Here is a 25,657-nt window from a genome sequence, read left to right as displayed (position 1 = left end):
GTTGCGCAGAAAAAGAAGAAAATATCAAAAATGCCAGGTTGTTACGTGGAGAAATGCAACAATCGCAGCCTATATCTATACTATCGGACGCCATTTTTGCTCCAGCTTATCTTATTGAGATCAAAATTGCGGTACTTTGTTAATCTAGTGACTTTAGAACGAATTATACAATGGAGGCGACCAATCTTCGATGATGTATCGTCGATGGTGAAGAGCGGAAATTCTCAGTCGCCGCGGTCAGCGGACGATCTGTCTACCGTTCATTACCGTTAACGTGCTGCATGACAGACCGCGAACTGTCACATCACTGTGGAACGTTGCCGCGTAACAATGGCGATGGGCAAAGGTTTTCGCGTCTATGAGAAGCTGGACTCCCCCAAGCCGCACTCGGTCATCCTGGAGCAACGAAATCGCAAGGAGACGCTCCTCTTCGAGTCACAAGCGGTCGCAGTCCTCTGTAAGTACCATCGCTGAGGTGATCTCACATCTCATCTTGTTCGCTTATTTTACAGTAGCATTTAAATATAAATATTTAAAAATAAAAATTTAAATTAAAAATAAAAATTTAAATTAAAAATAAATATTTAAAACTAAAAATTTAAATTAAAAATAAATATTTAAAAATAAAAAAAAAGTATTTAAAAATAAATATCTGAAAATTTAACAATAATTATCTTGATGTGTAATTTGCAGCTGCTGAGGAACATGAATTCCTCAAACCGAAGTATACAAAATTGTTGGATGCGTACGGATGCTTGGGTGTCCTGCAGCTAAATGCGGGAGAGAACACACTGTTGTATCTTGTCCTGGTTACCGGATGCTTCTCCGTGGGGAAAATAGGAGAATCGGAGGTCTTTCGAATAACGCAATCAGGTTTTGTACCATTGTTTTACAGTCAGGGGACAGAGGATCGTGTATCCGAAGTCAGAAAGGTTCTGAATTCTGGGACATTTTACTTCTCCTGGTCCGCTGGACAGGAGTCGCTCGATATCACCCTAAGTGCTCAAAGAAGATGCAAATCGACAACTACGGACAATAGGTTCTTCTGGTTAGTACACATCAATTTTTTCAATTATTCTATGCTAATTTTTTGAAATACAATTTTTTCATTATTTAATTTTTATACCATTGTTTAAAATTTTATACTACTTAAAATTGTACAATCTATGCAAGATAAAGATAAAAAAATAAAAATTTAATTTTGCAATTTATTTACAGGAATCGGATGTTACATATTCATCTAGTAAGATATGGTGTAGATACAAGTCAATGGTTATTGAAAGCAATGTGTGGTAGTGTGGAGATTAGGACTGTCTATGTTGGACACAGACAAGCTCGAGCAGTGCTAATGTCTAGATTAAGTTGCGAACGTGCTGGCACTAGGTAAGATTATTTTTTTCTATTTAAAAATTAGGAAAATGTAGGATGATACATTTATCTTCTAATTTATTAATGTCAGAAAATATCTGTGTTTGATAAGCTATATCTCAGGAAATAAACATATGGCTAATATATAATCACGCACACATATTGAAACTGATATAAAACAAGATTACTAGACATATGGCCTGATTAAATTTAGCATTTTGTATTATTGAACTATTTGTTTGTTCCTGCTAAAATTATATAAGAAGTATTTTTTATATAATTAGTTTTATATAATTAATTTATATTTCTAGATTCAACGTTAGAGGAACCAATGACGATGGACATGTGGCAAATTTTGTAGAGACAGAACAAGTAATTTACATAGATAACGAAGTGACGTCTTACGTCCAAACGAGGGGATCAGTTCCGCTATTTTGGGAACAGCCTGGTATACAAGTCGGTTCTCACAAAGTAAAAATTTCACGCGGCTTCGAAACCTCTGCGCCCGCCTTCGATAGACATTTAAAAATGATTAAGACACGATATGGCCAGCAAGTAATTGTTAATCTTCTTGGCTCTAGTCTAATCGGTAGCAAGGAAGGGGAGGCGATGTTGAGTCAGTTATTTCAAACTCATCATAATATGTCAGAGCACAAGGATGTGCCACATATTATATTCGATTATCATCAAGAATGTCGTGGTGGAAATATGAAAAATCTCTCGAAACTGAAGGCGAAAGTGGAAAAATATTTGGAATCGTTCTCTATGTTCTATGCGGTTGGCAATACTGTGATTCTTGAACAAACTGGCACTATCAGAACCAACTGTCTAGATTGTTTGGATAGAACAAATTGCGTGCAAACATTCTTCGCGCTCGAAATGCTGGGCAAACAGATGAGTCTGTTGAAACTGATGGAAAAGCAGCAGATGGTGTCTCGATTCGAGGAGGTATTTCGCCAGATGTGGATCAATAATGGCAACGAAGTCAGCAAAATATACGCGGGTACTGGTGCCATCCAAGGCAGTTCTAAATTGATGGACGGCGCGAGATCGGCAGCTAGAACGATACAGAATAATTTACTAGATTCTAATAAACAGGAAGCGATCGATATTCTATTATTAGGTTCAACGTTAAACACAGAACTAGCTGATAGAGCACGTTTGTTGTTACCTACCAATATGTTACACGCTGCGCCAAATCTCTTACGAGAGATGTGTAAGCGCTATAACGAGTACGTGGTTACGATGAATCTCAGAGTGAGCGTCGGTACTTACAACGTTAATGGAGGGAAGCATTTTAGAAGTGTAGTTTATAAGGACGTATCTCTGGCTGATTGGTTATTCAATGGGTCGCGGAAATCATGTAAGTATTATTTTGATGAGAATATCATAAAATATACAAGGTGTTTCAGACCACCCGTACCACCCATTTAAAAATTAGAGAAGTTATTTCAAAAAAGTAAAAACATTTTCTTTATAAAGGGTCTTTAATCGGGTGCGCTCTATCGAATGGTGATATTTTCAACTTCTGGTTCCGCCCGGAAATAGGCGATTCAGACCGGAAGTGCATTTTTTAAATGGAACCCCCTATTTTTCATTGTATATTCTTGTAGCTTATCTCGAGAGCTTTCCAAAACACTATAATAAATTATTTTTCCATGAAGTACTTTATGAAGTACTTTATGAATTATGAGGCTTGAAATCATTTCTTAATTTTACATAAACCATAAAATATCTTGTAAAATATTCATTTTTCGATTATCTTACCTTAATACTTTTATGTACAACATACTGAGAGGAATCAATTGGTATAAAGAAAAACATAGTTGTTTCTAAGAAAAAATATGTATTTTGCAATTAATAATTCCATATTTTTTTTTTTTAAACAACTGTATGTTTTCTTTACACCAATTGAGTCCTCTTATTATTTTGTGCATAAAAGTATTAAGAGAAGATCGAAAAATGAATATTTTATAAGATATTTTATGGTTTATATAAAATTAAGAAATGATTTCAAGCCTCATAACTCTTAAAGTACTTCATGGAAAAATAATTTATTATAGTGTTTTGGAAAGCTCTTGAGGTAAGCTACAAGAATATGCAATGAAAAATAGGGGGTTCCATTTAAAAAAATGCACTGCGGTCTGAATCGCCTATTTCCGACCGCAAACCAGAGGTTGAAAATATCACCATTCAATAGAGCGCACCCGATTTATAAAGAAAATGTTTTTACTTTTTTTAAATAACCACTTCTTTAGTTTTTAAATGGGTGATACGGTGGTCTAAAACACCTTGTATAAAAGGAACATAATATTGCAAAAATTGTTTAAAATCTCTATTAATTTTTTTCTGCAGCCTTGGTGTCTTTAGAGCAAGATAATACTGACAATGACGTTCCTGTGGACATATTTGCGATTGGATTCGAGGAGATTGTTGATTTGAACGCCAGCAATATTATGGCCGCCAGTTCAGACAATGCGAAAGCTTGGGCCGACGAGCTGCAGAAAGTTTTATCGAAGGACACGGAGTATGTTCTTGTGACATATCAGCAGTTAGTCGGTGTCTGCCTATATTTGTTTATACGGCCTGTGCATGCGCCGTATTTACGAGATGTGGCGGTAGATTGTGTGAAAACGGGATTGGGAGGCGCAACTGGAAACAAGGGCGCCGCGGCGATCAGATGCGTGCTCTACTCCACATCCTTCTGTTTCGTATGCGCGCATTTCGCGGCCGGCCAATCTCAGGTGAACGAACGTAACGCCGATTACGCTGAGATTACAAGAAAGATAGCATTTCCCATGGGCAGAACCCTGAACACACACGATTATGTGTTTTGGTGCGGTGATTTCAACTACAGAGTCGACATGGACAAGGATGAGATGAGGGAAATGATTAAGCGGGGCGAATTGGATCAGATACTGCAATACGATCAATTAAGGGTACTATATCAAATCGAATTTATTTAAAAAAATTTTGATATTTAGTTAGGATCATATAGTATTTGAGATTGAGTTGGATAGATCAAATTATTGAGCCAGTGTAATTAAATCTGCACTTGTGACGCATATGGAACGATTTTATCCGACGAATCCTTTTCGCACTTCTCGCATGAAGGCTATACCTCACTGGCACCATAGCCAGCAAAGGAGATTCGTGACAACAAATTCCGAAAATAATTAATGCTCTTCGACAAAGATCGAAATAAACAAATTAAAAAAATAGAGTCAATTAAAATTATAAATGTACATTTACAACTTTTTTTTGGAGAGAACTTTGAATCTTTTTCGAAAGGATTATATAAAACCACGAGTGAGAAAATAAAAAATCGGAGCGCATTATTGTTGAGTGTTGAGACAAACACTCATAATTCATAATTCTTTCGAAAAGTTCCGTTACTTGCAGTTCTTGCTTAGTTAAGATTACTACGTTTTCGTGCTTGCAACTGGTAATTGCATTTTATTAAATCTAATAAAATCTAATAAATCTAATAAAATATTGATATATTGTGAATAGTTATTAAAATATATGCCGTTCACTTAGAAACTTTATTATTTCAAAGATTTATCTCCATATCTTCTCCCGCGATAAAAATTCTCACTCGAGGTTCACTCGTGCATTCACTGTGCTCTCGAGAGAATACATATAAAAAAAACATAAATAAACAAACAAGTTTTTTTTGATCAATTTTATATTTAAAGATTTTTAATTTCTCTAATAATATATATTTTACGAGGTTTTCAATTTTAAACAAGGTTCAACAAGAGCAGGGTAATGTTTTCAAGAATTTCTTGGAAGGACCTATCAATTTCGATCCTACATATAAATACGATCTATTCTCGGAAGATTATGATACCAGCGAAAAATGTCGTCAACCTGCATGGACGGATAGAGTTCTTTGGAAACGTAGGAAACAAGTACCTGATATCGGTTAGTTTTTCTCTATATTATTATATCCTATTTATATTTAATATTATATTAATATTATTATATATTAATATAATATTAAATATATATTAATATAATATTTAATATTATATATTAATATAATTAATATTATATTTAATATTATTATAAATATATTATTAATTATAATTATATTATATTTAATGTATCATCATATAATTATCACGCTATATTTTAGATTCGCCCACAGATTGGAATCCGGGAAAGCTTGTTTATTACGGTAGAGCGGAATTGAAACAGAGCGATCATCGTCCGGTAATCGCCACGATCGACATAGATGTACATTGTGTCGATTCCGAGAAACGCGAGCGCGTGTTCAAAGAGGTGATACAGGATCTCGGTCCGCCCGATGGCACGATAATAGTCAAGGCGGTAGAGGATATTGAGGACATGGATAGCGTATTCGACAACAATCTCATGTTTGCTCTAATACAGGATCTGTCTCATATCGGCGAGGCGATTCTGGTACGTTACGTCGGCGAGACCATCTGGGTGACATTCAGGGATGGTCAATGCGCCTTGGCCGCGGCGAAGAAAGGTATGACGCAGATATGCGGCCAGACGCTGAAGTTGTCACTGAAATCGCCCGACTGGATGCAGCTAATTGAGAAGGAGATCGAGATTTGCAGCAACACCACGGTGGCGCAATTCACGGCGAATTCGCCGTTGAGAAGTCCCATGCAACGATTCGAACAATTGGAAATATCCGAACGATCGTCTCCCAGTAGAGGTAGCCCCAATGGTGGGATTCCACCCCCGAGACCAGCGCCACCGGGACGTCCACCTCAACCACCGAAGAGTCCTGCTCATGAGCGAAAGGGACCACGCGCGGGTGTTTTTAGCGTGGTACCCAATCAGTTTCCGTTTTCCATGACGCAATCGGCAGATAAGACAGCAAACGATCAACAGGACGAGAGATTGTCGCCCGATTCGGCCATCTATGAAGAAATACCAGATGGATCGCCCAGCTATCCTGTACCAAATCGGCCGCCGCCGCCGTTACCGCGAATGGACGGGCCTCAGGAATCGCCGAGTAATAGACCCTCGCCTAGCTCGATACCTCCTCCCTTACCGCACAGGCAAGCTCCGCCGCCTCCACAGCATCCACCGCCGAGTCTACCTCCATCAAATGTTCCGCCACCCGTTCCAGCGAGAACTACCGGTGGACCGCCCATTCCGGCTAGAAATCCTCAATAAGAAAGAGATGTAGGATAAATATTCTCGACACCAAGTAATGGTACATTTATTTAACATTATTCTAATGGACGTGATTATTTATGATGTTAATAACAACGAGTAGGCATAATTAACGATGAATCCTCGCTTCCAAACTGAGTTCCAGGTTCGCGATAGATAGGATAGTTAAAAATCTGTGATTATTTTAAGAAATGAAATCATCAAATCAGAAGTAATTATTTTATTCGAAAGATCTCCAATATCGTGAGCATAATTAATTGTAGATTTGTATTTATAGGGGCTGTTCTTGAGCTTGCCAAATCTATATTCTGTATTTTTCTTGTTAGTGATAATATACGTACTAATCCTGTAGAGCCCCATTTCACATTGGTGATGTAGGAAGCTGTTGTTTTCACTACGAATGTTTGAATAACATAAATATCTATTGTTTAAAAAATCTAATCGATTTATAGTTGTTGATGTGACACAGAGATTTAATACGCATGTAATCCGTGTTTTGAAAGCGTTATCAAATTGGATATATCAGGAAGTTAGTGATCCATCAAGTTTAAATGAAAAGATACTTGTGGTAATAATGTTGTAGCTGCTTGTATCATGTACTGATATTATTTAAAATGTAATTCTTGATGTTAGTACTGCTTCTATAAAGTTTTAGGAGTTTCTTCGCACCCATACAGCACAGAACATTGCAGTAATATTGCGGCAATATTGCAATGTTGCTGCAATGTTACAACAATATTAATAATATTGCTGCAATATTCTGTGCTGTATGGGCAATATCTTAATAATCTAAGTGTATCAAAAACCTCCAAGGAGCTTAATTTTACAAACAATTATATATAGCACGACAAAAGGAAGAACATAGAGATTCGCAAACGCAGCAGTATTTTCACAAGTGTAAAATATATAGACACACACACAACACACATACATATATACATAGATATATAATGATAATCATCTACCTGCACGAATTTTTACACAGGGAACTAGTTTAATTATTTTAAAGGCGGCTATAATTTAGATATAATCTAAAATCTTATCTTCGTATAATCTTATTTATTTCTCTCTTAATTTTGAAGTTCCTACATTTTGCATTCCATGAACATTTCTAAAGCGTCCGTCCCAATGGGTCCAACATACCCACCTATCTACATTTTTTTCTTTAAATGTTTTCGATTATTTTTCAGAAGACATAGTATTACGGTTCTTGCACATGATATATAAATGTTCTATCCTTTTGATTGTCATGTTATACATAATGAATTACGAATGCAAATTAAAAGATGAGAGGACAGAAGTTATTACTCATAATATTATAACTCACAGGAAAATACATATGACGTGATAGTCAAAATGTTAATTATTATAAATTGTATATATTAACTATTTATGCTATTTTTTAATTTCCATTATTTTCAGCTTTATATAAAGGTGGCTCTAATAACGGGAAAATGGACGTATACATATGTGTAAAAAATTAGTATAACAAAAATGGTATAAGTGATATGATGTATGTAGAGAAAATTGTTTCTTACATACCTTACCTATATATTATAGGTATAATATTATAGGTATAATATAATAAAATTTTATCCTATAGCACCTCAGTAATACGCATTCCTTTCACACTTGTATGTGTAGTTGATGCATTTTATTAATTAGATCCTCATCTAGTACACAAGATGTAAAAGATTGGACATGTATATATGTATCAAATGATCTACAAATAATAAAGAGATCAGACAGGAAAGAAGAAAACATAGAATTTAAAAAAAATTCATTTATTGATCTAAACTGTATAAAGAGATTTGATTTAAACTTGCACTAATAGTACTAATATTGTCATTTCAACGGCCCGACAAATCGAGGAATGGTCGGTTTTATTACTTATTAATACATGTATAAAAAACGAAGCTTGTATAAAAAAATTGTTTCTCAAATTGATAAATATGTATTGTAAAAAAAGAATCACATAACCATGTCTCTGTTGAGATATTAAATTTCTATTTGTCATAATGCAAATAATATGAGCAGAAATATGGAAGTACATTTCCATTTAGCACATAGTCGTTTTTAGTGTATGTAATAAATTATATACAAAAAGTATTACTAAATTAATAGCTATCTAGAGATTCTTCTCGGTTAGTATAGTTAAATACATTTAGCAAAAACAAAGTAACATTTTATTTGCTCTTTTTAATCGAATTAAATGTGCGGTATGTATGTACTTATATTTAACATTATTGCCTCAACTTTTTTTCTGCACATTATTTCTTATATTATATTTATAGAAAATTAAACAATTGTGCATTACTGTGAGTATTATAATTTATTTAATTATATAAATTATTGTTATTAATTATTATAATTTATATAATTATATAATTTATTAATTTATTATTTATTATAATTTATTATAATTATATAATAAATTATATAAATATTTATATAAATTTGAATACATAAAATTATATAATTATTTAAATTTATTATAATTATGTAATTATTAATTTATATAATTTATATATTAATTTTATTGTTATATGTAAATGTTATTTCAAAACAAATTTTTATTGTTTTCATGTTTTCCAACAAATTAGGACTGCTAAAATATTGAAATGATACAAAATTTGCTTGTTACAAGTTAAAAATTTTTTAAAAAGTATGATTAATTAATGATGTCAATGCACAAAAATACTAAATTTCCTAAAAATATAAATAGTAGATAAAAACAAATATTCTTAGCAATAATGTGAAATGCTTTATCATTTGATTCGCGAGTATTGTGAATAATTTGTTCGTGATATGAGAATATTTTGTTAATCTAATCACCGAAAATAGAACCCAATAAGTTAAAAAATAGCATATTCATATTAGAAATCTCGACAAATTTACGAATTTTGTACAAAGAACAATTCATTAAAAACTAAAATAGAATAAAAAAGTTACGTCACACTGCAATAGAATATTTCAAGAGCCTAATATGTGAATAAATCATCGAATGATTGAATATGTATTCGTGTTTAAACATAAACAATACGTGGTATATTTTTTAGAATTTTTGATCAGTCTCTTTTTCTTTTCCCTGTGACAAAGATCTACGAATCGTCAACATGTATTGAGATGTATACTTTGTGTTTCCCAATAGTTTTCTCTGATCAAATATATTTGAATACTTAGCTTAATAAACCACAATTACTCAAGTTGTTCTTGATTATCACGTCTGTTACAGCATCAAACACAAATTGTATATTGGACGTATCTGTGGCGCACGTGAAATGCGTGTAGATCTGTTTCTGATCCTTTCTCTTATTCAGATTCTCGAATTTCATTTGAATATAAGAGGCGCATTCTTCGTAAGTGTTGGCACCTTTGTACTCCGGGAAGCAGATAGTGAGCGGACTTTTGGTAATCTTCTCCTCGAATAGGTCCTTTTTGTTCAGAAATAGTATAATCGATGTTTCGACGAACCATTTGCTATTGCAAATCGAATCGAACAATTTCATCGATTCTATCATACGATTCATTTCCTCATCCTCTGCTAGCACTAGATCATAACCACTCAGAGCGACGCAGAAGATGATTGCAGTGACCCCCTCGAAACAGTGTATCCACTTTTTTCTCTCGGACCGTTGACCACCAACATCAAACATTCTAAAAAAGGAGAAATACATTATATAATTATAATTATTAAATTTCTTTCAATCTAGTCAAAAATATTATATAATTTTAATGAATATTTTTATCACGTAGAAAAAATATATCTATCAACAAGTGATGATTCTCTTTATATTTTATATATTAAAATGTAATTTAATGTAATGTTTTTGTAAAAACTTGTTAACGCACGCGCGCGTTTAGAAATGATTCAATGAATCATTTCTGAAATGACTCATTGTCATTTGACTACTAGATAAGATAGACTACATAAATATCTTTGAATAATAAATGAAGCGTTTAACAAATTTAACATACTTGAAGTGTAAACCCTTGAAGGAGAAATGCGTCTCCACGATTCCTGTGGTTTTGACGCGCGTTCGCAAAACATCCTGCTGTGTCGGGATGTAATTGTGTTGCGCTATGCGATCAAGTGCATTAAGGTAATACGCTGCCGAATCGTTGAGCAGGTATTCTCTGTTACGCGTGAAACAGAGCTGGACACCCGCGTCCTGCCATAATCGCTTCATTAATAGCGCTAGTTCCCCAGTTAGTTCACCTTCCTCTGCCGCCGATGCGAGGGTGAAAAATTGTCGCGCCATATCCTACAATACAAGGCCGATATTATTTTAATGTCAGTAGGGCACAAGTGCCATTAATAATGAGCGATGCTATCAAGCATTGATGCGAAAAGATTTATCATCTCTCTCTCTGAAATTCTGTTTCAAAGTTGATTTTTAGAAAAAATTATAAATATATTTTCTAGATGTAGAAAAAGATATTTTATTTAAAAAACTATATGCAATATTGGTTTTAACTTTACTTGGTGTAAATCTTTCGCATCAGTCTGATAGACATAAAGACTTTACCGCTTTATTAGGATCAGCAAAATCGATCCTAAGCTCCCCCATAGCTCTGATTATCGTCATTAGACTCTGTATTGTATTGCTGTATACTACTTTCGTGTATTGTTCACATTCCTCTCTACTGTAGCCCGTCTCGTGAATGATTTTCATTTGTTTCACTATCGTGGATTTGCCAGACTCGCCAGCACCTGAATTTTAACACATCAAATATTTATATTACTTATCAAATCAATAATCATTACAAATATTAAATACATGTATATATTTTAATAATAAATTATTGGATTAAATATTTGCTCCAACAAGAAGAGTGTCGTATGGTCGAGAAAGCTGCAAGCATTCCTTGGCATAATAATTGAAATGATAAATAATAAATAATTAATAATAATTAAATTAATCATAATTAAAATGACAAATAATTAAAATTGTCACCATGTCGTTAATTGTTAATATTTATTTGTTAATATTTATTTGACGTACGACTGGCAACTATTTTTGAATCAATGCGAATCTATGCAAATACGCTCGCATTTGAATGACTTTGTTAATGTTTTGTAAACGAATTTAATTAACCGATTAATCATCGGCCTTTTTATCGTAGAGTTTCGTTTGATTGACTTGCGATCCGGCCAGTCATCATGTCGGATATTACTCGTTTGAGGAAGAACAATATTTTTTCCCTAAGTGAGACGAAGATATATTTCGCACGGCGAGACGTAATCTCGTGATTCACACGCGGTCGATGATTCAAGTTTCCCGCAACGTTACACGCGTTCTATTCATCCGTTTTTATTGTACGTTCTCGATTAAAATTCGTCGTCAAAAATTTTGAAATTTATTGATTTACAATATTAAGAAATCAAATTATTCAATGTTGTTAATATAATTATATCTATAATTAATTAATTAAATTAATAATTAGTATGATAATTAAAATAATTAATTTATAATTAATTAATTTAATTTATAATTAATTAAATTCGATACTTATATTAATCGTTAAATTAAACATGTAATATTTAATTTAACGATTAATATATAAGTATTAAATTTTAAATAATATATAATATTGATTATATAAATATTATAATAAGTAAATAAATAAATAAATGAAATATATATATAAATAATATATATAATATATAAATTATATATATATATATATATATATATATATATATATATATAAGTATTTAATTATAATAATAATTTTAAATGATAACAAAATGTGTGAAAAATGTAGAGAAATTAAGATTAAGAATCTTTAATTCAAATCTGGAAAAACATTAGTATGCGTCACACACATACTAATGACATTTATATATTTAAAATCGTATTATTTAAATAAATCATATTTCTTCGAATCCATGACACTGAATAAGTTTAACGTAAATAAAGTTATTATGGATTTAATATATATTCCGATTCTGAAATACTTTAAATACCAAATAAATAGATATACAATTTAATGACTATTTAATGACTCTCTATAATTAATAGAATGATGTAACAAGTTTGGAACATTCCGTATATAATTTTTTTTCTCAGAAAACTTATTCGCGAAGAAATAATTTCTGGTGGACGAAATAACGAAAGCAATTTCATGCTCACAAGTCTATGTTTTAGAACGTAGAAGACAAGAAACGTGACACATATACATTTGCGAGAAACACTCGCGAAAAAGGATACCGCAGAGTTCGCGCAATCGAAAGTATATTATCCGAAAGACATCGTGTCGCCTAAACGTTAGGAAAGCATTCTTCGCCTAAATTAGCGTCACAACCACACGTTTAAAGCTGCATTTTCTTATATAAATTCTGATCCAAATCTCCGATTCAGGAACGAAAAGTTAGAGTACTTTCGACTCACAAAATTCCTGTTCGCAGATTGAAATACAGGGTGTTTCTATAACTCGGAGGAAAAGCATTTTTGGACTCATGTTTATATGAGCTTTTTTTCTTATTTTAATCTCTAGAATACGCCCTTAAATTCTCCGACATAGTTTTAGAAATACCCTGTATATTCAGCGTTTATTGGAAGGAAAGACAGAGAAATGTACAAATTACAAGAGACATTACTAAATTGAGTAGGATTTATAATTTCGGAAGAAACACCGAATCTTTCGGAACGATCTCGCGTGTCATCAACGTTCGCCTCTCTCTTGGTTGTGACAAATCGAGAGGAGAAATGTTAGAGATTTTAGATTTCATGAGAGAGAATACCAACCCAAGAATTTATTTGATACATAACAATGTGAAAAATATATATATTTATACGGAGCGAATGTTAAATACTAAACTCTAAAATAATAAATCCGTAATTTACAGGTGTGCTGTATTTACGGTGACCATCCGTCCTTTATTTTAAGTAGCTGTCCTTTAGATTTATTCAAAATTTTTTCAAAACTTAATTTTGTCCTTTATTTTTACAATTTTGTTCTTTATATTATAATTTTGTCCTTTATTTTTTATTTAGCGTTTCAATGCCTAACGTGAGAATTTTTACGAAAACAACCGACAAATAAAAGGTATAAGAATACGTAGACCTCTGATAGTCACAGAGTAATTTTTTTTTGCTCGGCGATCTCCAGGCTTGTCCTTAATTTTCTCTCTGAAAATATGGCCACTGATATATTATTCCCTTTAAACAGAAGGATAATTTTCTGGAAGAGCAGGAGATTGGAAAAGCTACACAGAGAAAAATATCATTCTACTATAAAGAAAAGCGATTACTCAGTTTATTTTTCTTTTTTTAAGTAATAATTTTCTTCAACAAAGAATATATTCTTGATAATAATCTTAAAATATACTCATCACAAGTGTTACAAAATCTCATTATCATACTCAAAAGAAGAATTTATTTTCTCTTCAAGAATATTGTCAAGTTGTATCAAAGAAAAATCAAACCGTCAACTCTTGTAGTAAGCAAATCAAATTTTTCTAATTTAATATTCTTGACCAAAATACTGCGCTTACTAAAATTCAGAATATATTCAATTAAATTTAATGCTTGTGGTAAATTTATGATATATTTGCGGATATACAAACTTATGATATACTTAAAATAAATAATATTTACTTGAATACAGTATACATTTTTCTCTGTGTACAAGAATGCAAGCGGAAAGTGTAGCTAAGAGGAACGGAATCTAATTCTACGGATCATGGTTCACGCGGCGCCTTCGGGAGCGTTCGGCGAACGTATGTTCAATATATATACGATACGAGGCGAGGTGCGAGTAGAAAGAGAGGAAAAGAAAGAGAGCGAGAGAGCGAGAGAGAAAGAGAGAGAGAGAGAGAAAAAGAGCTCGCCATCAAGTAGGGGATGCAAATTTCCCATCGTCTTCCGAGAACCGGAACCGAGAGCGAATCGTGCGTTACATCCGTCCTCGAGTAAACGAGGAACCGGAGGACCGGGTCCCCCGGGGGAAAGGGCATTTACCGAGCAGCAGGAGCTTGACCTCGCTGGCGGTCCGCTCGCCATCAGCGCGGAGGTCCTTGTCGATCTTCTTGGACCGCTCGGCGGCCTCCTTCTCGCCGGTGGTGCTCATGGCGCAGCCCATCCCGCGCCCTCGCCGGTGACGGTTCTCGTCAGCACGTCGTGATGATGATAACGGTGACGCCGATGGATGTTGATGGTGGTCGTCGTGGGCCGTCAAACCGATCCGTCACGCACACCGATCCACCAGCACCATGCACGACGTATTCCACACCACCGTACCAGTTGAAGCGACCGCCGTCGCCTCCTCCTCCTACTCCTGACACTTGTTGCACGGACGACGTCGTGTGGGAACCGCCCGCACGCGGTCGCGCTCGCACACACGGACGCGAACGCGCGACGATCCAACACGCATAAAACACACTTATGAACGACACATTACGCGCGCGCGCGGGCGTGCGTGCTCTTGATCGCGCACGCAGCTGCGCGGACGCGTTCTCGACTTGTTCGATTTGCGCTTGACGTTCGCGAATGCTCGCGCCTTGTCAAACGAGACGTCGAAGACGTGGACGACGCGGGCGAGGGGATCCGGCGTTCCGGCGAAACCGACCGCTTTCCGCTCCGGTGGCAGATAGCGGCGCGCGAGCGATGAATCGGCGCCAGCGCACGGTAATTAGAGTCGCAACTAGGTCGCCGTTGTCAGTTCGGGCCGCGCCCCGCGATTCGTCGCCGCGCGGCCAATCGGATCGCTCGACGCCGCTCGCCGCTAGCCAATGCGCGTGCGCGCGCCTCCGTCGCGTGTCGCTCGCATCTGTCAGAAACGAGGATTGGTATTTGAAGCGATCTAAGTTTTGCTTCGATCGATGCCGGCGTTCGAATACGAGTACATTGATTCTGCTGTATTTTGTATGCGGAGTTTGTTGTTTGCTCTCTTCTTTCTAGTTTCTTTTAGATATATGGGTATTCAATTATTATTATTGATATATATTATTGAGGTATTATTTCAAGAATTAATACTTTCGTCTTGACATGGAAATTTTGTACAACGCACATTACGATTTCTATTTAAAGAATTGTGATATGAGAGCATCATGGTAAGATCTAACAGTAATTTGAATATTCCCTTTTTATGCGTGTGTATGTGCGAAAAGATCGAAGTTTAATGCATTGAATCAAATAAACTGTTTTCTATTTGCATTTAATATAGTTGTATATACTTATACATACACAGAGTGTCCTAGATTTTTAAGTAAATCAGGTACGCTTTATCAAATTGTGATATTTTCAACGTTGGATTCCGACCGGAAATACGCCATCCGGATCGGAAGTTGAATTTTTTTAGGGGAACATGGCACTTTTTATTACAGATTCGAATTGTACGTGAAAAAATAAGAAACTTTTGTATCAAACGTTTTTTCTAAAAGTGCCTTTGTCAATCTTAAAATTGACCTTATTATTTCATCACAGTTACTTTCAAGGTAAATTTTAAGATTGACGGAGGCTTTCAAAAAAAACGTTTGATACAAAAGTTTTTTATTTTTTCATGTACAATTTGAATCTGTAATAAAAAATACCAAGTACCATGTTCCCCTAAAAAAATTCAACTTCACAAAATTATTATTCCAGAAATTATTAATGTCAGTGATGTGATTTTTATGGCTTTGAGAAACATACTAAATATGATAAATTTTCTAGCGCACAACTTCTAATTTGCATGTTAAAAAAATGAGAGAAGAAGACGAAGAGATCGAAACATGACACATAAATGCTCATAAATTATAACAAAAATATAAATTATAAAAAAACATAAAGATCAAAGTATCGAATAGATTTGTAATCGATTATTTAAGAAAAAAATAGCGTGATAATATCACATTTTTTAATTTTTTGATTCACAATTTTTAATTGATTAAATATTTTCATATCAAAATAAGAATTATAAGGTTCATTTTACATCTGTATAAACAGTACATATATATCACTTTTCGAAAGAGAAGAAAGCGAGAAAGAAAGAGAGAGAGAGAGAGAGAGAGAGAGAGAGAGAGAGAGAGAGAGGAAAAGAGAGAAAGAGAGAGAGAATATATATATATATGTTTATACATACTTATATATTTGTTATCATAATTGTAATCTTTTTATCTTAATTTCTTATTTTTTATTTTAAATTGAATATGAGCATTGATATTTGTGTTTACTGTACCTCTACTATAATTCTACTTCATAATATTATTGATTTATCTGTGTGTATCTATACACATTGGGCATATTTACGATTGTATATATATTCATACTCTATTATTCCTCGTATACGATATGTTAAGGTCACTCAAATATTACAGATTATGTCCGAAATGTCTCAGTGTTTGCACGGTCTTCACCGTGAATGGTAGTAATTGAAAAATCACAAAACTATGAAACTCTTATTTCTATTTGTGAGTACTGTTATCTTTTCTAATGTGAATACAGTGAACGATAAAATGCCAAGATATTTGCATTCTTTTAATATCTGTTATGTTGCAGATGGCAAGTTGTGCCTTTATTCAGTTCTTTTCCGTACACGCGACAAATGTGAACGAATATCTATACGAAAAATTACGGCAATCTAAGATAGAATTTATTAAAATTCACATTCAGGAAATATCGCCGGGTAAGTTTATGTAATGAAGTGAATTTAACGGATATATTTTCAAAGAAATCTTTCTCAAAACTAATTATGTTAAAAATCTTTCTTTTAATCACTTATTTTCAAATGAACATAAATTAAATATGTACAATAGTATTTATTTATTTGGAAATGATTTTTCTATTGAATGACAAGATAACTCACTATGTAACAAGATATTAATAACTAACACTCTCTGTTTGCAGTACAGGAAAAATCGTACAAAGTACAATGGGATAGATCATGGCGAATACCTCTAACGAGCAAGCATCGGCCATTCGTGATAAATATGTTCGATGAGATATTTATCCTCGATGATAATCATGTGATGGTATCTTTTCTTAATAAGACCTCTTGGAATGAAACCCACGAAGCGTTACGTCAGGTTGATTCGATCGAGGAACACTCCGCCATTAAATTTGTCAGGGTACTTTAATCATCTTTAATAATAATATCAATAGCGATAATTTCAATTTTCTATCACATCTTGTGGAAAATATTTTTTGATATTTTTTTACATATTTATTATTTTTATATTATGTATATACATATTGTACATATATATATGCGTATACAATTCTATATACGTGTATATTATATTACGTATTATAATACGTGTATATTATATTTATAATATATTTATTCTTTTCACACTTATATAAAATTCATTATATAATCATGATTTAAATCACGAGTTGCGCTATTTGCAGGACATCGTATGGAATGATATCACCTATCTATTACTATGTTACGAGTCCGATTTGTGTAATCTTTATACGGCAACGCGAAAAGACATGTTGCGATTCCGCCACACTATCGGACACAGAGGGACTCCCGTGGATGCTAAATTTTTCATACAGGATGATCAACTCCATCTAGTCATCGCCAATTATGCTGGCAAATTTTCTGTGCCATCCATGTAAGTCTTGTACACTTATATAGCTCAATTAATTTCAATATATATATATATATATATATATATATATATATATAATATAAATTTCTTGTCTATAAATGATTTAAATTTTTAAATGATAGCGAATATATGCTTGCCGAGAGCACATTTTTTATTTCTCTTGCAATCGAATTGCAATCAAATTGCAGTATCTATCGATGGAGCGGTACGTACATGGATGTAGTCAACGAGGTGATGACAATCGGTGTGATATCGGTCACTGCATTCGAGCAACGACGATCGATGATTATCTTGTTCGCACAGTACGATACCGAGAATCCGCGGGTCGGTTCTGAAGTGTACGAGTTCAAAGGCGGTGACATCGCGAGGATACAATTTTTGTCCACCTCGCGACCGGTTTCGATGCATCACTATGTCCACAGCGACTTCAATTTCGTCTTAATGATAAACGAGTTGGGGCCAAGCAATGTTCTCTGCTGGGATGGTTGGTATTCCTCTCTTGAATATATAAACTTTCTTCTTTTTTTTTTCGAATAAAATGTTAACTGAAAATTATTGCATTCTAGGACAAGAGTTGTTGGATTGGTTTAATCTTTCCGAGATTGATCCACATAGCTTGATGAGTATCTTCCACGTAGACGGCGATACTTTTATAGTTGTAGCACATGATGTAAGAATAAGAATTAATTAATCTTTGCAAATATAAAAGCGAAATGTAATATTATAACAAATGTATTTACAGAATATCATCCAGTTATATAAATTTCATAGCACATCCGATTGGAAAATTGAAAACATTAAACAATTCAAGGATAATCAAACGATAATTGATATGGTGATATCGATGAATAATTATACGGTGACTGTAATATTGGTTATTGAGGAAAAAAATGTATATTGGGTGGAACAGTGGCAAGCTGAAATGGCTTCTGTACCAAGCGGTAAATAATTGTAATTGATTTTTTTAATTCATCACGAAAAAAAAACAAGTAATACGAAAATAAGTTTAAATTATCTATCTTATACTATTTTGATATTTTTTTATTGATTTTTTGCGGAATTAAAAATATTGAAATTTCGTTCTTAAGATCTACTTCTTTAATTAATTTTTTTTTATATTTATTAGTCTATACATATGATTTATTTCAAAATTTTAATGATTTATTTCAAAATTTCATTTTTTATTAAATTTTTTAAACATCTCAAGTCTGAAGATTTATGGAAAAAATTTAACGAGAAAATTCTAGCAATAGAAACAAATTTTAAATATAATTTTTTACATAGAAAACAATGTAAAAGATGCTGATGAAACAAGGAAGTGCTTGTCGAATCTGATCGAAACATTGCAAGCAAGAATGCCGGCTATAAAGGAAGCCAAAGATTCTTGGAAATTTCTCTTATCGTCCGCGAAAAATTTGACGATCTCGGAGCCAATAAAGTTCGATAATTTGAATTTGCAATCCGGCACAGTGGAGAACATTGAAGTTGTGACTAAGGAAAACATTTTACCGCCTCATCAAATTGAAAAATCTTTGGACGGACTTAATCGCAGTATCCATGATGTCATAATGCCAAAACTGTCAAAGAAGAAAGAAATGAGCACAATTGCATTAGAAACATCGAAAGACTCGATCGTGATCGACGATGCATATCTAGAAGAGTTGGAAATCGATCAAGTGAACGTGGATATCATAAACGACATGGAGATACAATCAGAGAAGATAGTTCTCTCGGAACGCAATGAAAACTTTACATATCCGTTGCGCTGGAAAAATATCATTGTAGACGAACTTGAAGTTGAGTCTCTCTGTGGAGTGCCACCTCAATGTAAGTTAGAGTAAAAACTGAATAATTTCTATAATTTATCTTATATGTTTTTTTTTTCTTTTTTCACGTCTTTTTAATATGCTGCAGATTGGATGTTACAAAAGGATGAAGGAATCAAATTTGTTGCTGCAAATAATTCAATTGAATATTTAAATGACACTATTATATTACACTCTGATTTGACAGTACCAAAGTTAAAAATTAAAAGCTTGAACGGGACAATCGTTGATCAATTGATTGATAATCTATTCCGTATTAACCATAATCAGACAATTAAAGGTTAAATATAACAATTTATTACTTTGCATTATTATTTAACAAGTTGTAGAAAATTGAATTTAAAAAACGTGTTGATGGAACACGGATAACAATTTTATGACATTTACATTGCAGGTACAATTACGTATAAAAACTCGTTGAATATTATGAATTTTACGACACAGATGTTGAACGGTATTCCCGCTGATAAACTTATGACAACGACAACGAATCAGACCTTTGATGATTTTTATATAAAAGTTTTGCAGATTGACAATTTATTTGCTGAAACGATTAATGGAATACCGGTTGAGGAAGCTGCGCGAAAGTCTCGCGAAAATGTTATTAAAGGTAATTTACAAAATAATTAGATCCATTATTATTATTTAATTCTGACCATGTATGTTAATTTTAATAATTGATAAATTTTAATTGTAATATTCTATCTTATACTAATATGCTATATTATACTATATTAAAATATACAATATATTATACTATAATTATACTATTATTCTATAACTATAATTATATGTATAATTATATATGTTTTGCATTAATATTAATGTAAAAATTATTTAATTTTTATTAAAATAATGCATTTATTAGAATAATTATAAATTAAGTAATTATTTTTTTTTAATTTTTGTTTTATTTTGACTAATAATGAATATTTATGTAATATTATGCCTAATATTTGTATATTTTATGAGAAAATTTATATTATTTAAGGTAAGTTAAAATTGGCGAATCTCCACGTCACCGAGAATTTCATGATTGATGTGAACACATCTGTAATGAAAATGCCCAACGAACAGTTTCTTCATATCTATGAAAACGTTATGATATTCGGTGATCTACATCTTCGGAATATGAAAATCGAAAACACAGCTACGCTCTTTATAGAAGATGTTCTAGTAAATGTAAACAACATGTTTAACAACTCCTGGACGAAATCAAGCGATCAAACGATCACGGAAAAAATTACTTTGAAAAGTGGATTCACCATCGACAGACTCAATACAAAGTACCTCAACGGTTTTGCGGAAAATGACTTTCTTTACACCACAATGGAGGAGATACCGAGCGAGTTCACCAATCTACGTTTCGAAAATCTTTATGTCGATGAATTTTTTCCTGAAGATGGTTCGAACGATACTCTCTTTCAGGTTCTATCCGATCAATTAATTATTCGGAAACAATTGCATCTACAAAGTCTTCAAGCGGAAGATATCATTACTTTAGCTTTCAATGGTATCGACGTTGATGATATCATGAACGGAATTGGAGCAAATTTCTCAGGAACCACAAAACTTCCCGTCGTTCGAGCACGTCGTGTATTCGTCGACAATCTCGATGTCTGCCTTCTCAATGATCGCAAGATCATTTTCGAAGACGGGCTTCGTATCAATGATGATCATCAGATAGCAACCTTGAAGGTACCGCATTTCAACGTACAAAAGTTGGAAGTGGAAAGGTTGAATGGAACCGAGCTGAATCTTCTGATGCAGTTGGAAAATTCTGACTTGAGAATCATTATTGATGGAGACTTGATGGTAGAGAACCTAACAATCAGTCAAGTAGACGGACAATCGATTGAGAGTTTCTTAGATGAACTGGGGCAAAGTGATATCTTGATAACAACGAAGAAGAGCATTGAAAACTTGATCGTAGAAAACATAACATTGAAATCTCTTCATGGTCGAAATTTCGATGAGCTATTTGCAAGTATTCTCTCAAAATCGAGGGAACAAACGATACCAGGATACTTTTCAGCCGATGTTATCACTTCCAATAATGTCACAATAGATTTCATCAACAAGCAGAACACTTCACAGCTCATGTGGGTGGATGAACCTTTAACGATTACGGGCAATGTAACATTCTCCGATTTATTTGTCGAAGGCGATGTGATTACTTCAAAGTTAAATGGACGTAACGTGCGTGAGGTAACAAATAAAGATCTTTTTTCATAATCTCATTGTTAGTATCATACACATAAAATGTTTAAATAATTAACAGTTTTATTAATTTGCAGATTTCTTTCTATAAAAAATAACTTAATATTTTGGTTTTTCTCTTGTGTTATAGTTATACGACAGTTTATTATATATTCCCGTGAAAAATATCGATTTCCTTAAAGTGGACGAAATTTATTGGGAGACGCCTTTGACTAGTTCTACCTCTACATCTTACTTGTTGAAGAACGCCGTGACTAAGACTGAAGATCAAAATATCACGGGCAAAGTGACCTTTACGAAGGACGTTCGCGCGTGGGCAGTCACCGGTGCATTCAACGAGATTAATGAAATTGGACGTATAATATCAGACGCCGTGATCGACAACGGGGGAGAAATCGAAATCAATGGAAAGAAATTCTTTGAGGATGATTTCGTCGCGAACAAGTTGGTGGTGAACGGTGATTTGGGCATCGCCAAAGTCAACGACGTGGATATTCTCAAGTTTAACGATTCGGTTGTTAGAAAAGATCGTGAGGAAACGATCATCGGTCCGTTGACATTCCTCAAGGATGTGACAATCGAGAAACTTCAAGCAAACGATGCCGATCTTAATGCATCCATTAACGCTGCTGTACGTTCTGACGATGTTATGCCAGATAACATCTTCTTCGAGGAGCTTGTAGTAGTGAGCAATGTACATCTACAGAATTTAAACAATATAGATTTCGACAAGTTTGCAAACAATCGTGTTACTCTCACCGGAAATCACAATATCTCATGCGATTTGAAATTTAATGGTGTCGTTACAGTAACAGGTGAAACAATTATACAAATTAATTTAGTGATAATGTTATCAGAATCTTAATAAGAATTTTTAATGAGAGATAAAGAAAGAAAAATTAATGATTAATAATTAAATAATTTATACATTTGGAGCAAGATTGATTCGATAGTATTATGTTGTCATTCTAGTTTGTAATTTATAGAACACACACAAGAATTTTTGATAAATTCTCATAAATCTTTATATGATTTTAGGTAATGCGAATGTAGCGAAAATTAACGGAATTCATCCATCCGAGTTTGTCCTCAATAATGCTCATGAGATGCAAATGATATATGGCACGAAAACTTTTGAAGAGGATTTGATAATCGAAGGAAATGTTACTGCACCGCGAGTCAACAATGTTGAAATATTAAAGGAATATAATAATGGTGTACAAAACGATGAGGATGTCGATATTTTTGGAAATCTCGTTAGTATAACATTAAAAGAATGTTTTTATTTCTATTAAATTGCAATAAATCTACAAGGCTGAAAGATTTAATAATCAGAAATTTAAGTTAATACAAGTATAGTAATTTAACACAAATGTTTAATTAAAATTAATTTTAATATATGCTTGAATTATTTCTTCCACTAGATTTTTAAGTCGAACGTTCAGATTCAAAGTATGAATGTTTCCGGTTTGGTGAATGGTGTAAATTTACATTCCGCTATCAGCGATTCTCAAGAGAAGGTGAATGAAACTCTTCAAAGCCTGGAGGAAAGCTGGAGGATAATCGAACAGAATATCCAGTATAATTCTCAAATATCTGAGACTTTGCGCAATATTTTCTTTTATCTGGAAACGGAAGAGGATCTAAGAATACCCGGAACCAATGTCAGCAAAATTGACGTAGTGCACTTCAACGAAAACGCAGTCAGATTAAACATGCATAGCGAACAACCTGGAAGATTTTGTGGGCTACCAGACAATTGTTCGTGTACATATCAATCTGTAGTAGAAATCGTTGATAGAAATGTACGAAAATGGCAAGTCAATCCTGGAGAAATCGTAAAGAATTTTCACGATCCGAGTAGTATTTTCGATGTTAATATAATAACAAATGCCGTTTCGAGCAGTGAAAAATGCATCTCGTCGAGAACCAAGGAAGAATTCACTACGATTTCCTTGATAAGGTCTGAAGATTCTAAAGAGATTCAAGAAGATGTTTTCGATCAGATAGAGGGATATTTGAAAGATGCCAGTATTTTTAAACACGATGGTACGTACATCATGTTAAAGAATCCATCGTCAAAATTGAAATAAAGAGAAAGTTAATGTGAAATTTCGAACATAAATATGAAATATAATTTACAGATAATGTGTATATAGTTTTGGCGATTTACTATGATAAAGCACACGCGACACATCGTACAAACTCCTTGCTTTATAGAATACATATGACAACGAAAAATGCAACATTAGTTCAAGAAATTCCTACGGACGGTGCCTGGTCTATTCAAATTTTCAAAATCAATCATCACGAGGTGTTTCTTCTTATCGGCTGTTTTAGCAAGTCTTCGGAATCTTCTTTATATAGATTCAATCCATTAACACAAAAGGTAATAATTGTCGCGACAATCAAACTATATAAACAATTTGCATACAGCTTCTTGTAATACAAAATAAAAAATTAATTCTTTTATTTTTTTGTAGTTTGAACAACTGAAAATATTCGCAAGCAGAAGTCGTTACGTAAAGAGTTTAGCGCAAGGAAATGATTATTTTATCTTGCTTGATAATCCTGATACAAACGCCGTGAATATTTACAAATATGATCCTACATCTCGGAACTTTTACCACTATCAAAACATTTTTCATGTTCATCGAATTAATGGTATCGAATGCTTCTACACTGATGGTATGAGTTTTAAAGTGATAATTTAATATAATTATAAGATAGACACAGTGATTTTAATATAATTAAGATACACATACGGTGTGTATGTGCATATATTTATTATAATCCTAATTATTTTAATTGACAGTTATAATTAACGGTTATTATTATAATTAAAATTTTATTTTTGATTTATTTATCATTTACAATTTACAATTTATTCTTTTACCATCACAGATTTTGGCAATAGTGATGTGTTTGTGATTATCACAACGCAAGGTGGTCGATTTTACATGTACGAATATATGTTTGCTGGGGTAAGTCTATAAACTATTATATTTTTTTATACATTGGTTCTTGTATATTCTCTTATATGAATAAATAAAATAAGAAACTTTCTGTATAATTTTAAGATATATATTATACATGTAATTTTTTACAATTATTACAGAAATTCCAGATGAAGTTACAACACACTGTGGATGGCTTACGAACGATAATGCCGTTTTACCATATGAATCGGCATTACATCTTGATTGGTACAGATGATAACAATATAATCTTCCGAATTGTGAAACAGGGTCCACATTAATCCTACAAAAAAATCATCGGTATGAATTTGATGTATATGCGCACGTATATATACTTATGATTACTTATATATTCCGACATTATTAAAAATTGATACAAGTATTTATTACGTTCAATCGTTAATCGACTATAAGGAGGATATAAAGAAGATATAAAACATGGCGAAATTAATTAATACTATTTATTATTATTTTCTTTCTATATTGTTATTTATTTTTATTGTTGATTATTATCATTTTCTCATAAATACATTTATTGCATTGCACATTATATCACGTCAATA

The 25,657-nt window shown here is 33.1% G+C and overlaps 3 protein-coding genes across 3 annotated transcripts; 2 read left to right on the top strand and 1 right to left on the bottom strand.

The window, feature by feature from the left end:
* Nucleotides 1–330: 330 nt before the first annotated feature.
* On the top strand, nucleotides 331–8,289 carry LOC105250005 (synaptojanin-1). The gene is made up of 7 exons (XM_011255846.3): nucleotides 331–457; nucleotides 694–1,048; nucleotides 1,219–1,383; nucleotides 1,680–2,731; nucleotides 3,724–4,307; nucleotides 5,121–5,295; nucleotides 5,510–8,289. Exons 1-7 carry the CDS (start codon nucleotides 331–333, stop codon nucleotides 6,526–6,528), a joined length of 3,477 nt encoding a protein of 1,158 aa, XP_011254148.1. The 3' UTR covers nucleotides 6,529–8,289.
* An 886-nt stretch (nucleotides 8,290–9,175) lies between these two features.
* LOC105250004 (guanine nucleotide-binding protein G(i) subunit alpha) lies at nucleotides 9,176–14,616 on the bottom strand. Its single transcript, XM_011255844.3, has 4 exons — nucleotides 14,496–14,616; nucleotides 11,058–11,242; nucleotides 10,507–10,793; nucleotides 9,176–10,185 (listed from the first exon to the last, which is right to left on the bottom strand). The coding sequence occupies exons 1-4, from the start codon at nucleotides 14,614–14,616 to the stop codon at nucleotides 9,708–9,710; spliced, it is 1,071 nt and encodes a 356-aa protein (XP_011254146.1). The 3' UTR covers nucleotides 9,176–9,707.
* A 932-nt stretch (nucleotides 14,617–15,548) lies between these two features.
* LOC105250003 lies at nucleotides 15,549–25,534 on the top strand. Its single transcript, XM_020027159.2, has 19 exons — nucleotides 15,549–15,586; nucleotides 16,832–16,924; nucleotides 17,013–17,139; nucleotides 17,361–17,581; nucleotides 17,865–18,073; nucleotides 18,259–18,554; nucleotides 18,637–18,740; nucleotides 18,813–19,011; nucleotides 19,355–19,897; nucleotides 19,985–20,176; nucleotides 20,291–20,506; nucleotides 20,888–22,104; nucleotides 22,247–22,931; nucleotides 23,155–23,372; nucleotides 23,541–24,165; nucleotides 24,261–24,505; nucleotides 24,600–24,804; nucleotides 25,021–25,100; nucleotides 25,235–25,534. Exons 2-19 carry the CDS (start codon nucleotides 16,904–16,906, stop codon nucleotides 25,373–25,375), a joined length of 5,544 nt encoding a protein of 1,847 aa, XP_019882718.2. The 5' UTR covers nucleotides 15,549–15,586; nucleotides 16,832–16,903; the 3' UTR covers nucleotides 25,376–25,534.
* Nucleotides 25,535–25,657: the final 123 nt, after the last annotated feature.

This window comes from Camponotus floridanus, unplaced genomic scaffold, assembly GCF_003227725.1.
Source record: "Camponotus floridanus strain SB8 unplaced genomic scaffold, Cflo_v7.5 scaffold148, whole genome shotgun sequence".
Lineage (NCBI taxonomy): Eukaryota > Metazoa > Arthropoda > Insecta > Hymenoptera > Formicidae > Camponotus > Camponotus floridanus.
Note: the sequence above shows the minus strand (reverse complement) of the source record. Positions and strands in the feature narration are given on the sequence as shown.